Source organism: Anser anser (genome assembly GCF_964211835.1).
Source record: "Anser anser genome assembly, chromosome: 3".
NCBI classification, from domain to species: Eukaryota; Metazoa; Chordata; class Aves; order Anseriformes; family Anatidae; genus Anser; species Anser anser.
In genome coordinates this window covers 118,235,500-118,249,609 of record NC_139722.1, presented here as the reverse complement: position 1 = coordinate 118,249,609, position 14,110 = coordinate 118,235,500, and the positions used below count along the sequence as shown (strand labels likewise).

Sequence of the window (14,110 nt, the reverse complement as noted above, 5' to 3'; positions counted from 1 at the left end):
CTATTTGCATGTCAGAAACTGTGTGATAGAGTCCCACGTATCCAATATTCACTATCAAACAGTATTAACAGACAGAGCTGTTGACTGCTGAAATGCTAGCGCTGCTAAAAAAAAAATACGAGGAAAGCCAGCAAGTTTTTCATCGTACACGTTAAAATAACCATTTCCATGGAGAGACATGCACCATCTTTTCTCATTTAATTAATGATATTTATAATCTCAGTTCTCCAAAAGGTCAGTTATTCAGCTTTTTTCCCTTTTACATGCCAGGAAGAGAAGTGTGAATACATGTTTAACGATGCACTTCTTGGATGTTCTCAGCAATGAGATCCACCACCGAGTAACCTTGCTCTTGAATAAATTAAGCCAAACAGTTGGTTTTAGGAGCAGGTATTTTTAAACCTAGTAGTATTAAATATTAAATCCTTCCCATTAAATTATTACATATATTTTAAATATTGATATATTAACTTCAGCCATTATTGTTTGCTTGTCAAATGTACTGTAAAACCTAGAAAGATGTAATGAAAAGATCTTTGACCCACAGGGCAGTCCAAATATTGACCCGATTGCTTTAAAGCCCCTATTCAAGACAGACACAGAAGAACTCTCTCAAATAACTCAGCCATAATCCCCAGCAGCTGGAAAAACGCCACATCTTTCATTTGGACGAGGGCAACGGGAACGACACGGAATTTACAAACATGCTGAAGCCAAGCCTAATCCTACGGAATCCTACCTACTGCAGGCAGAGCCCTGGGGCTCTCCTTCACACATCCGCTCAGCAGTCCACGTTTGGTTTTCAGGCCCAATGAGACTCGGTCACCTCAGGACACAAGAGGAGAAAGGACCTTTGAGTCCAAAAAATATCCTCTCATTATCACCAGGAACCACAGTGTGTAGTGTCACGAAATGAGAAAGTTTCGTCTCAGGAGGAGCTGGGGAAATGACAAGCTGTAGGTACTTCTGTACCACTGTGGTACATCATCCCGCCTTCTCTCAAACACATTCAGAAGCTCAAGCTATGAATTCTGCAAGCTTCCCCAGCCTCAGAAGCAGGGATGCCTTCCTGCTATCCTATAGGTTAGGTAGTGCGAGCCCTCTGACTGCAACCAACAGAGGCGGGAAGCTTCAGCCACGCATCCCCTCCTACTGAGCATCACCTCAGCACTTAAAGCAGTTTCTCAGCACTGACTTCCATTGGACAAATGGGATCAACATCTCTTTACAACAGCTTTTCTGCAGAAGACAGATTAGAAGGCATTGTTGACCTCCCAGGCCTGGACACCTACATTTCATGACCCACACTGTTGGATAGCCCATCTCTTTCCATGTGGATGAGACCAGGTCTCCATCCCCCCTATTTTCAGCATGCTGCCACGTCAGTGAGGTTACCTACCTTCCCACTTAAACATAAATCCATCAACACTAAAAACTGATGCCATCCATTTGATTGCGTAATACAACTTACAGCTAGGTGATGCAAAAATAATAATGCACAAACTGGCCAACAATACTCATTTCTTGTCCTGTTCTGCCTACGCATCCGTTGATAGACTGATTTCTGAGTGTTTCTCTAGCTTTGCTTCCAGGGCCTTCTCATCTCCTGAGAACTGCTGTTATCCTTCCTTTTTATTCTGGTAGAATTACTTTTCACCTGGTTGAGTTTCAATTTGTCCGTCTTCAACACTCATGAACAGAAGAACAAACGACAGAAATGGCATTCCATTTTCAAAGAAGTAGCAAGGAATTGAGATATGTTTTAGTAAGGTCATAGAAATACAACAATGCAATGAATATTGTCTGCGTTTCCTATAGTTAAGAAACATTACTGAAACAATAAGGTATATAACAGATGCTAGCTTGTCACATTAATTAATTTTTCTTTTTTTTTAAAACCCCATGTTGAGAATCATTCAAGTAATAATGTGAAATCAGCCAGCACTCTGCATACAGATGAAGCAAATATTCCAGAACCTTCATCAACAAAAGAATTTCATACTGAAATATCCAACTAAAATCAGAAAGCTGTCCTGCCATCTGTTTAAAATAGGTTTAAAATTTCCTTGTTGTTATCAGAAAACAATATAGCAAAATGCTATGTATGACTATTTTGAAGGCTTATCTTTACTGATGGCAGCAAAATATAGTTAAATATGCAAATATGCAGTGAGAGTGTCACACCACAGGATCCCACAGTGCTCCTGTCAAAGCACAAGACCAGAACTGAACTGAACTTGCTTCACAGTCCCTCACTGCAGCTAAGACCACGCTACGGTATGCAGCAAAGGTCAACCTAGCACACAAAAATCAAAGAAATGGCACATGGCCAGAAGAACCCGTACACATTTCCATCCTAGGCTACTGTTTACTCTGCTGATAAAGTCAATTAAACAGAGAAGCGTGATCAACCACTTTGTAATACAAAACCTCTTCAAGTCCAAGTGCAGTGGTGCTGGGCCTGGGTATCTGGCAGGACACACCTGAGCCAGCCCAGACATAATCAAAGGCTCAAAACACAGCCATGAAGGAAGAAGCAATGCACGTGGGTATGGATCTTGCACTGAGGGAGGCCTGAGCAGTTCACTGCTTGCCTTGCCTGAGGTTGTCAGATGCGGGGAGGGAAATGCTACCATCTCATTCATCCTAAACCCAAAAAGCAACACACAACCTCTCCAGGAACTCAGTTCTTCGTGCAGCCAGAGCTCAGTCTGAAGGACTTTTCAGACACGCTGCTAGACACCACACGTTATTTCCTTTCTCTGCAGAGAGGAAACAGGAAAACAATGCAAGCACAACCAGTTAGAGAAAGCTGCACAGCTACAGCCACCAGTGACCTAGGTTAAATAAAAAATTAACAAGGGGCGCCTTTTTTTTTTTTTTTTTACTATACAGTGCTTCATGTATTTATTTATTTTAGATTACTGATGAGACAACAGCAACCAAAGGAGCTAAACAAAAGCCAGTTTCTTCAAAATAATACTAGGTTAAAAAAACAATCACATAGTCACACAGAGGCTGTGTCCTTCTGATACTATTTCTTCCAGTAATTCCACTGTCATCACAAAATCACCATTTACATAGAAAGAAGGAAATGAAGAGAATTTCTATATACCCTCTTTTTTTTTTTTTAATATATTTGTCATTTCACAGTAAACACAAACCCAACCATTCTCTGCAACAGCAGAAAGTGCCGTTTCCTTCCCAGTCCTTGCAGTATCAGCACCCCAACAGAAATATATTTTCTTTATGTAGGCACTGTTATAACGGGGTACAGGAACAAGCTTTCCCTAATTGCCATGAATTATTAACCAGAAAAATATCCTTTTTGTTGCCCTTCACAGAGGCTTGATTTGCAAGTTTAAAAATCAAACTGACATTTAATGTCTCTTGTACAAATACCCAAGCTTTTAAAAAAATGCTCTGGGCATTATAAATACATTTTTTCATGAATATGAGAACAACAATTCTATAAATAGCTATTCTTCACAGAATTGCTTCAAGACATTGTTTTTAGAGACAACAGTAGGAAACTGAAGGAGGTCTTAGTGCCAAATATATTAAAAGTTAAATAAACTCTCCAATCAACTCTGGTTTTCCATTTATTACTACAAAGTTTGCTACTCTTTTTCAACTTAAACAATTAGCTTATGCAAGGGAAGCAACAAATCAGTAGACTGTGCTACGTCTTAGCATAGCTACCGAGTTGGTGTAAATCAGTCATATCCTTCAACTTCTCAGGGGATCCACTTTGCTTCTTTGGGCAGCTATTTAACTCCAGACTGTCAACAGATGAACGCATTATTAACCAGCACCACCTTGTACAAGCACAAGCAAAGTAAGGCAGGATTTTTATTATAACTCCATGATATGACTTTCAAATACACTGACTCGAAACTGTTCTCCATCTCCTCTAAAAAGCAAACATAGCAAGATAAATATGAGCTAATGTAACAGCAAATTGCCTGTACAGTCTGCACATTTAATGGTTGCTACCTCCTCAAGCAATTTGTGCATTGGTATCTAAACATAAAATCAACAGGAACTTGTGAAAAACAGCTACACAATGAGCAAACCAGGTTTCCATAGCCAGAATAGCATACTTAGTCATCTTGGCATGTACTCCAAAACAAGGCCAAAGCCCCAACACTACCAGGTTTTCAACAGGCAACGGGTACAGGCACTTAGCTCCTAAGCACTCGAAAGTTCATCTGCAGAAAAGAGGAACCTATTTAGTTTCTAGTTTTAATGCAGCATTTTGCTATAACAATTTCAGCAATAATTTGCTATTATATATTTTATATGCTTTACGAAAGAAATTGTACCCAAGTGCTAATTGCACAGATGCTTTCACCATGCTGCAAACCACAGTCTCCAACAGCTGGAAATATGACAGTGCTGATTTCAAGGGGTGACACCAACACAAAATTGGAGTAATGAAGCGATGAATCAGGCCATGAGCTTCCCAACAGCTCCCCAGCCATAATAGTGATCTAAGCATGCTGGAATGTTTTTAAAAGAAAGTGAGCGTCCAGTAAGGATTAGTAAGAATTTAGTGACGTAGCCCACCAGGCGAGGCCAGGGAGCGTGCGGCAGTTCAGGAGGAAGAATTCAAAAGGAGTTCCAGCCTTTGGGTATTCTAGCTCTGCCACGTACCACATGGAAGGCAAGACAGAAACCACAAGTCAACTATGAACCAAAACAGCTAGATTGATTCTCACCTGTAAACCAAAGCATTTATACAACTCATCGGGCAACAGATCATCAATGTGGCTAGAAACAACAGGAGCACAGCAGAAATCCAGTCTCTTACCCTTCTCTCCATGTTTTGTGCACCAGGAACGGACTGCAGACCTTTTTATGTTTGCTCCCCAGAAGAGCAGAGGAACAAATGCTGATGCTATGTTTGTCTAACATACCAGAACCAGCACACAAAGCCTCCTTACTGCTGCCCATTGCACCACAGCAAACAGAAAGAATCATTCTGGAGTAATAAATCTTTTCCTCTTACCTTGTTTTGATCTGTCCAGTAGAAGAAAAATCCCTGTGGATCTGTTCTGAGAATAATTGGAGTGACAACAGTGGAGTCCTAGAAAGAAAAAAAAAAAAAAAACACAAAATAACATGTCAGCACACAGATAATTATGCACTAGCTGCTTTGCCACCCCTGTTAATGAACTGCAACATCCAGATACTACCCGGAAGGTATCACTTGCAAGATGTCACTAGAAGAATTTGATGTCACCTACCTCATCTCCATTTTCCTGACATAATGTATTTCCATTACTGAAAAGACAGTACTAAATAACTTCAAATGTGTCAATGCATGGAGTTTTTCCAGAAAAGCTGGAAGTGGAGTTAAACAGACATAACGTGCTAATTGTCAAACCAGAGCCCATACAAAAAAGTACTACAGTTATCACAAGTCCCATGTGAATCCAAATTAACCTTTAGATATAGATAAAACCTAAATGCATACAAGCTTTACTTAACATATAAAGACTGACTTTGCCAACAAAACCTGAGGTAGTACCTACTATGTTATAATAAGCCTTTGTCAATTACTTTAACGCCAACAACCACCACCATGCAGCTATTAGGGTTTTATTCATGAAGTACACATGCTCTTTCCTTTCCACCAGATCAGTTTAAAACCTGTCAGCTCTGGTAACAAACATAGGTCAGGTCATTTAAAAACAAGCACGCTTGTAAGCGCTAGCACTAAGGAGGCCTGGTTTCCTACATATTTATGTATTCTGACTGGTGCCTGACCCAGGAGACATAAGCTCTATCCAAAGCCTCTCCTGCAGGTGGGTGTTCATTACATCTCTCACCCACTGGGATTCCCTGGTGCCTAACAATAATTGAAATCAGTGCAGCCTGGTCCTAATAGAATTCCTCTTCTCCTTCCTCTACCATTTTTCATGACATCTGTAAAAAATGCTGCTGTATGGGGACCTCTACCTTTTTGCCAAACTCGATTAAAAAGTTATGGAGGGAGCACAGAAAAGAGGAAGGCAGGCAGAGAGAGAGATTGCTTACACCTTATCTCCACAGGAAATCAGACTAAATACACAATTCCTCCTCAAACAGAACGTAGATTTCTGTCAAAGTGTTAAAGGTATTTTACAGCTTTAGTATCCACCTATTTTCAAAGCAGCAGTATGTGAGGTCAGTCTAAATTCCTTTAAGGACAAAAATAGGCTCTGATAGGTTCAAATCAAAATCAAATGCATTTGTGATTTGTTTGTTGTTTTCTTCAAATGCAAGTGAAGTTGCTGGAGGTGGCATTATCATAAATAAATAAAAACTAACTTAATGTAAGTGTCGTCTCGAGGGCAAAAAGATAAGCTTCCTGCATCATGCCATTAGTACAGTCCTTTGTGATGGAGTAGCAAACTCCCAGTAATGGACGTTCATGAAACAGGGAAGTTGAATTATTCCCAATTTGCATGTTTTCTATCTCAGCACAAGAGAAATACAAACAGAAAAGCAATTCCACACTAAGAAGAAATATAAGATCAAACCCCTAAATGAGTGTAGAAATCCTCTTTGCTACCAGAAGACATGGGCTGGGGATTAACTGTGCCACAGGTACAGTGACACCCAAAGGGCTCCACGTGGGCTTTCGGAGGCTGGGAACAAGCGCGGCTGTCCCAGAGCTATGGGAACAGCCCAGCTGGGAGCAGAGCTGCTCACACAGCACCACCGACCCCTCTTTTCCTCACTACAACAGAAAAAAAAACAGTTCTGGAGACAACTCTCTTCTATTACATTATTTTTATGTTCCACACAGCCTTTGCGTAACTATGTAAAATGAATGGAAAAGACTTGAAATGTCCTTCTGCTTTGGGATGAGATACAACTTGGGGTGGGGGGGGGAAGCAAAGAGAAAGAAGTGATGAGAAACAGGTATGAAGAGATTATGTCTCAGATTAATCAATTGTGCCAGTTAACTGTGTCAAATCAGCTGCTCCAACCCCAAAGCTGTTCAGATTTGTCTGTGCTGATGACTTCGAGCCGTCAAAGTAATACTTGTCTAGCTGTGGGTTGTAAGGCGTTGGCTTGAATCAGACTCATAAACGCAGAGCTTGGGGAAGAGAGCCTTCAATATCTAGTAGGCAATATAAAGCAAATCTCATTGTAACAATGAGTTAATTTAAGATCCACTGTGCTCCAGGAAAATTTTAATAAATAAATAAATAAAAAGCAGCCATACATTATGCCTGTCTTCTAGATGAGCTACACTTCTCTGACATTAAGCACAGCACTATTAACATGCTGATGAACATGAGAACCCCACCCTGTCACGCTGAACACAAACACAGGATCAGAGAATAACTTGGTACATGTGACTTGGTGTACGTAACTATTAGGAACCCGTCCACACAGTTAACAGCAGTAATAAAAGTCACATGCAGAATGTTTTATATATTCTACAAGATAACTATAAATCTAAGTCCCTGCCACTAGGAGCCAGACTATTTAGTTCTGGGAACAGAAGAATGGAAATAAACTTCTCTAGTCAGCTCTGCAAGTTGTTTTGCCCACTCGACGAAGGACAGAGTGTTCGTGTCACGTGGAAGAGGTCTGTTGCTTGTATATTGCTTTGCAATCATCTGCAAAGGCAGGCAACAGTCAAAAAGGTACATAAAAAAAAACTTGATACACATCACATTCAGGAAGAAGAGTGATTCAATTCTCTGAATTAGAAACTTGTTTCAAATGACAGTTGTCTGGTACATTTATTTACAAATATATATATATATATATATATATACACACACACACACACATACACACTCTATTATATGGAAGAAAATGTGACTTCTTACCCAGAAGACACACCTGCAGTCATTCAGGACAGTGTCCTGAAGTCCATTAATTCAGTTTCCTCATCCAAAGAGCTGACCTGTCTCATAACTCCCCTGAACAGAGTTACCAACCACATTCACTTCTACAGAAGAGGGTAACAGACAGGACCAAAGTGATGTGCACTACCTCTCAGCCCTCTATCTTCTAGTTGAGGCAGTTCTACACAGAGCTGTAAAAAAATAAAAGGAAAAAGGAAAAAAAAACAAAAACTTGGAGGACAAACATATAGGGAGCAGAGGTTCATTTCTTCCCTAACCTATTCATATCCAGAACACAAAAATAAAACAGATGAAAAGAAAGAAAAAAGAAGTTAGTGTTATAAATCTCTAAAACTGTCAGTCTGGGAAATTAGCACACATTTGTGTGTCTAGAAGGGGCACAGATCCTCTGGATGGCAACAAGGCAAGAAGCCCTTTGTGTAGGGACCCCAGATTCTTGAGACACTTCCAAGCACATAAGGAAAGAAGCAGGAGTGGTGACCAAGGTAAGAATCAATGGTGAGCAGGCAGGGGAGAAGAAGAGAGAAGCAGGGTGTCACAGTCAGTGAAAGTGTTTGTGACTTCTCAGGTTTTTTTTAAAAGCCACCCCTGGGTGCTCCTGCCAAGCAGGGGCTTGGTTTCTGACTGATGGCACTGCAAAGTCCTCGAATAGAAAGGAGAAGTGGTCCTATTCTGACAGGCTTAGCAGGCTTCATAGCACATCAGTCTGAATTTAAGTGAACGATTTTTTTAAAAGAGCTTTTAATTTGACCTTTAAAGGCCCCCTACCTTTTATTTGTTGACTTTGGGCCAGTTCTCTACTTTCCTCCAATTTCACAGCCTCAAATCAGTAATGTGGTTTGGTCTATACATATTCCATTCATTTGCCTCCTAATCGCCAGCACAACCTCAGACCCCGCAATAGCAATATTCTCTATTTTATACTTTTAAACAAAGAGGTTTCAAATTTATTCCCACAAAGTGCCACCGAGAACTCTGGGATATTTACTTGCCAGGCACAGCAGAACATGGCCATAAAAGATCAATGTGCAAACATACATTTAATTGTACGTAACTGTTGCAAGGCCTACTTTAGGTGTAGGCCCCCTAAGCCACATCCCAAATCAGCCAGCAAAAGCTGCCACCTCTATTTTAATATTACTGACCAAGAACCCCCTATACTTCATTCCTTATGTGCTAAAGCAAAGGTATATACTATCACCACCATGTTTTGTGTCGAGAACAAATCAGTGTTAAAACGATCAGAGAACATCGCTACTGTACCTGTGATGCAAATATTGGATCAATCCCACGATAAGTGGGAAGCTTCTAATGGATCTTACAAGAGGTTTAGAAGGGAGTGAAATTCTACATGTACCTTGTCAACCTCAAGATCACAGGTCAGGTGAGTCTGTGTTTTTATAAAGCAGACAGGTATTGATGATGTTACCTATAAACAGTCACAGTCAAAAATCCATACCTACAGACTTTTAAAAGAACAGGAGACCAACCTTTCTGATCAGCTCTTCCTACAGGTGGGGCTCACCGCGCTGCCTTATTAACCCTGTGCATTGCCTGCTTTTGCCTCAGATTTTCAGACGCCTCTTAACATCCCCAAATAATAACCTGAATACTTTTACGCACAGCAGTATTTCATGTGCTTGAACCTTCTCCTGGAAAATTTCTGCCAAACTGCTTCCAAACACAACGCTAAGAAATATAGGTTGTTTCTGGCAGAGGCCAAGTATTCTGCAACTTTTCTTTCACCTTGGAGAATGGGCTTGAACTCTGGTTGAGCAAGGGTGTAAAGGCTGCATGGAAGGTGTGAGGAGAGTCCCTGCAAGGAGTTTTCTTGCCACCCCACAACGTATGGGGATTGCAGGATTGAGGGGAGGAAGAGGAAAGGAGAAGGGATAGCAAAACCATAGTTTAGATGCGTTCAGCAAATAGATTAGCTTCTGAATTCCATAATACACTGGGCACACTCAGACTGGAACTAAACTGGATTATGCAAGCAATTAGCGCAATGAATTTCCTTAGTCTGACAGCTGAACTACAAACGACAGGGAGAAGCTGTCCGTCCCCTGGTTTGCTTGTAAAGGAACAGATTGCCAAAAGGGAAGGCTGGAGACACTGCAATGAGCGCTGGAGGTTGGAAGCAGGAGAGGAAATCAGAACTGGAACTGAGGCCAAATAGGATTGGGACTGGATGCAGGACTAAAAGTGAAAGTTGGGACCTGTAAACTGAAATCCCACTTGTTCCACGGGAACATGCAGGGAAATATTCTTCACCATTAGAGTGATTAAACCCTGGAGCAACTTTGCTGACAGCACCACATGACAGAAGTCATCATTCTGGTAATTAAGGCTAACTTCCTGCAAGTTTAAAAGAGCTACTTCAAGCAGGATTTGTTTCTCAGAAGCAGACGGCCCCTGCCTCTTTCAGGACGTCCGTGATCTTAGGCTAATTACAGCCTTATTTCATGTAGCTTCCATTTGTCTGCGTGAGCCCTTATTTGTTGTAGATGCTGCAAATTATGCAGTGAAGAAAGAAGGAATAAAGAAATGTATGTAGCCAAACGCCAACTAGGAAGCTATCATCTCTGCCAGACAGTTTTGTGATGCTGAGCAAATCATTTAAACCAAACTGCTCATCAGCATAACTGCTGTATTCTGATTTTAAGGGAAAACCAGAATTCTATTTCCACATTTCATTACCTAAGTTTTAGAGATGCTGAGCCCAAATCAGTCATCTGCAGTCACTAGGGACTCATTCTGAACATCTGACTGCGTGGTGCTATGCAGTCGGAAAATTAGGTCCAATGTATCTAATCACAGATTAAAAATTAGTAGTTTTTAATGTTGGTCTCTTTTTTTGGACCTGCAACAGTACAATAGGGAACACATTTTGCCACCAAATGGGTCTTGTGAAAATAAATTAAGAGGTGCTTATGAAGCATTTCCTTTATAATAGATAAAAGGCTCCATAACGATTTAAGTTAACTCTACTTCACCACAGCCTTTTATTAAAAAAAAAAAAAAAGCTTGCAGCACTCAAACATTACGGTGAAGAGTCCATACAGTACACAATCTCAATGCACTGTTAACTTCCCTTCCACGCAGAATTCTTATTTACTTAAAAGAGACGTGTTCTGATTTCCCGTTTCCTTAGTATCTGAGGCTCCCAACGCTCAGAGGCTACCATAACAGATGTTATCTACAACTTGAACCACGTGAAGTCTTCCCCAGATCTTTGAAGGCACACATCGCACCACTCTGCAGGGAACGGAGCTAAGTTCAGGCTTTCCCCTTTACCGCATGTTAACTGTTGAGAAATTTTAAACTCAATCTGATAACTTGCTTATGTTGCAAAAGACCCAAACCACAACTTCTATTCATTTAGGTTAAATATTTTCATATAGCACAGAGCTGTTATTTGTTTACTACAAGAAAACAACAAAAACTCTAAAATGTTTGACTAACTTCTTCCCTCCAGACTGAAAACATTCAGAAAAAAAATAAACTGTTTTCAGTTTATTGTTTTAGTTTTATACACACAGAACAATGGTTGCTCATTTTTCACAGCCCCAGTACTACCCTGTAGTGACAGATTTGTGCAGAGTTTAGAGAAATGCCGGGGGGGGGGGGGGGGGGAGGAACAAGCTACACGAGCATCAGCATCTTAAACCGCTTCTGAACATTTCCAGTCTTTTGTTGTTGTTGTTGGATCTCTGCTTATCCATAAGGATACTCGGATGTTACATGTACTTGAAAGTTTAAAGGGGATGTACCTCACACTCTTCATAATCTTCTTTAAGAGCCTCTAACTAAATAGAGAAGCCTGAGAACTCTGCATAGCACTCGTCTGAACTCAAAAACATTTATAAAGACAAAGAAGGGGGATCTAAGAAAAAGAAGGCATTAAAACAGAACTTAAAAGACCTGGGCTCATTTTTGCTTCTCACTGGAATACCTGGTGCTGTAGCCACTAAACAATACTACCGATAAGTAGTTTAGTTTCAGTAACTAAAGGTTCCTTTAAAATAATAATAATGAAAAGGAATCACGTCCCTCACCTTAGGCTTTCTTACATTACCTTACCCGTATCGTTAACTTGCAAGTAAAAGTAAATAGCACAAGCTACAGAGCAACCAGTCAAATTCTTTATGTAAAGTGCATATTATCACTAGGGAAGACAAGAAAGCCTTTAAGCAAGAACTGAAAGCAAACCTATTTTTGAAAATACACCATCAAATTAACTTGCTTCAGTATGCCAATTACTGCTCTTAGAAAACACCAGTTCAGCTGTGCTCTAGCTGTTGTACTATTTGTTAACTCTGTTATGTCTACCTTGTTCCCACTGCAGGCCAAAGGAAAATAGAGCAAGAAAAAAAAAAAAGAGGCAGAGGCAGGTCTCAGCCCCTTCAGACTTCAGCTTAATGCTGAGGGAAGTCTTTCTTTAAGAAGGAACCTGCTTTATACTCAGGGTTCATTGATGTCCTCAGCTAGCAACATATTCTCCTACGTTAAACTCAGCCCCCTACAGAAAAGCTTCACCCATACATTTAAATGCATCCTTTTTTTATTTTCAAACTGTTTTAAAGCTCATCAGGAAGAGCTGCTACAACCCTGGGTTTCACTACAGCTGAGTGGATCAAGTCTGCTCTTCTTCCTCTGTCACAGACGTCACTTCTCTCTAGGAATGACAGAGCACATCTGTTCACAGACCAGACCAGGGCTTAGGAGACTCCGTCTCTTCACGGCAGTAAAGAAGTGGTTGTAAAATCCCAACTGGAGGCAGCATGAAGAAACAGGACTTGAAGAAGCTCAGCAAACTGGCACCATAAACCAGGCACACATGCATCCACACCCCCCCCCCCATCTATGCAACCAGTCACTTTCATCCTTCGCTCACTCAAGCTCCAGCTATTTCTGTCCGGTGCCTTGTGAATCCAGTCCAGATATCAAAAACAAGAATTAATTCTAAACTTGGTTTACTGACTGTAAGACTGCCGTAGACTAAAACAGAAACAGTGTGAGAAAAGCAAAATAACGATCATCGGCTTGATTTCAGTGCTTTGCATCCTGATCCCAAACTGAATTTGTGAAAAGCCTCTAGGTAAGCATTGGATAGCTGAATGTAAGTGCCATTGTAGCCGACCCCAATGCACAGAAGTGTGACTTGAATTGCAAAACCGGAACTTTTTAATTGACCCTAATGCTTTTCCAATTTAGAAACTGAAAACGGTCTGCGAAAGAAACAGAATTTCAAGGCTCCTGAGCTGCCTGCCTTCCACCTGCCTGCATTTGATCTTAAGTGCTTGATGTAACCTCTTCCTCTTCTCTGCCAAGATCTTAGCACAGCTCGGGCAAGGCTTTTCTCCTTCAAACCGGATTATCATCACACCTCGGGGGGCGGGAGGGGATGCGGGCACTGGAGGAGATCCCTATGCAATATGTAGCACACTTCCCCGCTGCTCCTCAGAGAGGAGGCCCGTATAACAGTGCCAGTACCACATCTGCGTATTAGCAGCTTTGCAGTTATCAATTAGGCACAGAGCTACTGGAAGCTCGGGATGGTGAGCACTGGGGTGGGTCTGTTTGGAAGCCTGTACCGCTGCTGCCTTTGTCAGACGCGTTCTGCACAGCACACTGCAGCATCCTGCTGAAGGCTACCGAACGCATTCTTTAACAACTATTACTCTACACACCATGAAATTCCTTACACGCCTTTCATGCCCTGGTTAAAATCCTTTCTGCATTCCCATTTAAAAAAAAAAAAAAAAAACGCACTACTTTTCAGTAGTTTATAACTCAGCTGAAAAAATTTTGCTCTGGGCTGAAACTTGGTGCAAGTCCTAGGAATTCACTGCAAACTCTCCTTTGCCTTATGAGAAGTGAAGTCGAGTCAACAGAGCCATCTTTAAACTGGAACACAAAACAGCAGGAAAGCATACCGAAAGAGTACGCCTGCGACAGGCATGAATGTTGCCCTGGTGCATGGGTGATGCAGAAGTACTGAGTTCCAGTTGTTACTCAGACACAGAACAGACCAAATTGGTGCATAATAAACACCAGCGTGTGAGCCTAGCCTCTCTGAACAGCCCTGTTAGCGCAGCAGATCCAAAGCACTCATTACGGTCAATTCCATGTTACTGTTATATTTTGTAGTTTACTATTTCTCATTACAGCCCATTGTTTCACTGAGAGCTTGTGCCCGTGTATTTACACGACAGAGCACAGAGGTTCGGATTAAT

At 41.1% G+C, this 14,110-nt stretch overlaps 1 protein-coding gene across 7 annotated transcripts in view; it reads right to left on the bottom strand.

Moving 5' to 3' along the window:
- PLCB1 (phospholipase C beta 1) overlaps positions 1-14,110 on the bottom strand; it is a 415,451-nt gene that overhangs the window by 365,235 nt on the left and 36,106 nt on the right. For all 7 annotated transcript variants that reach the window (XM_083828903.1, XM_083828908.1, XM_083828906.1 and 4 more), the window contains exon 2: positions 5,012-5,089. Coding sequence is in view for 6 of the 7 variants with exons in the window: in XM_083828908.1 (XP_083685034.1) it covers positions 5,012-5,089 (78 nt within the window). In the remaining variant the exon portion in view is untranslated. The remainder of the gene's footprint in view (positions 1-5,011; positions 5,090-14,110) is intronic.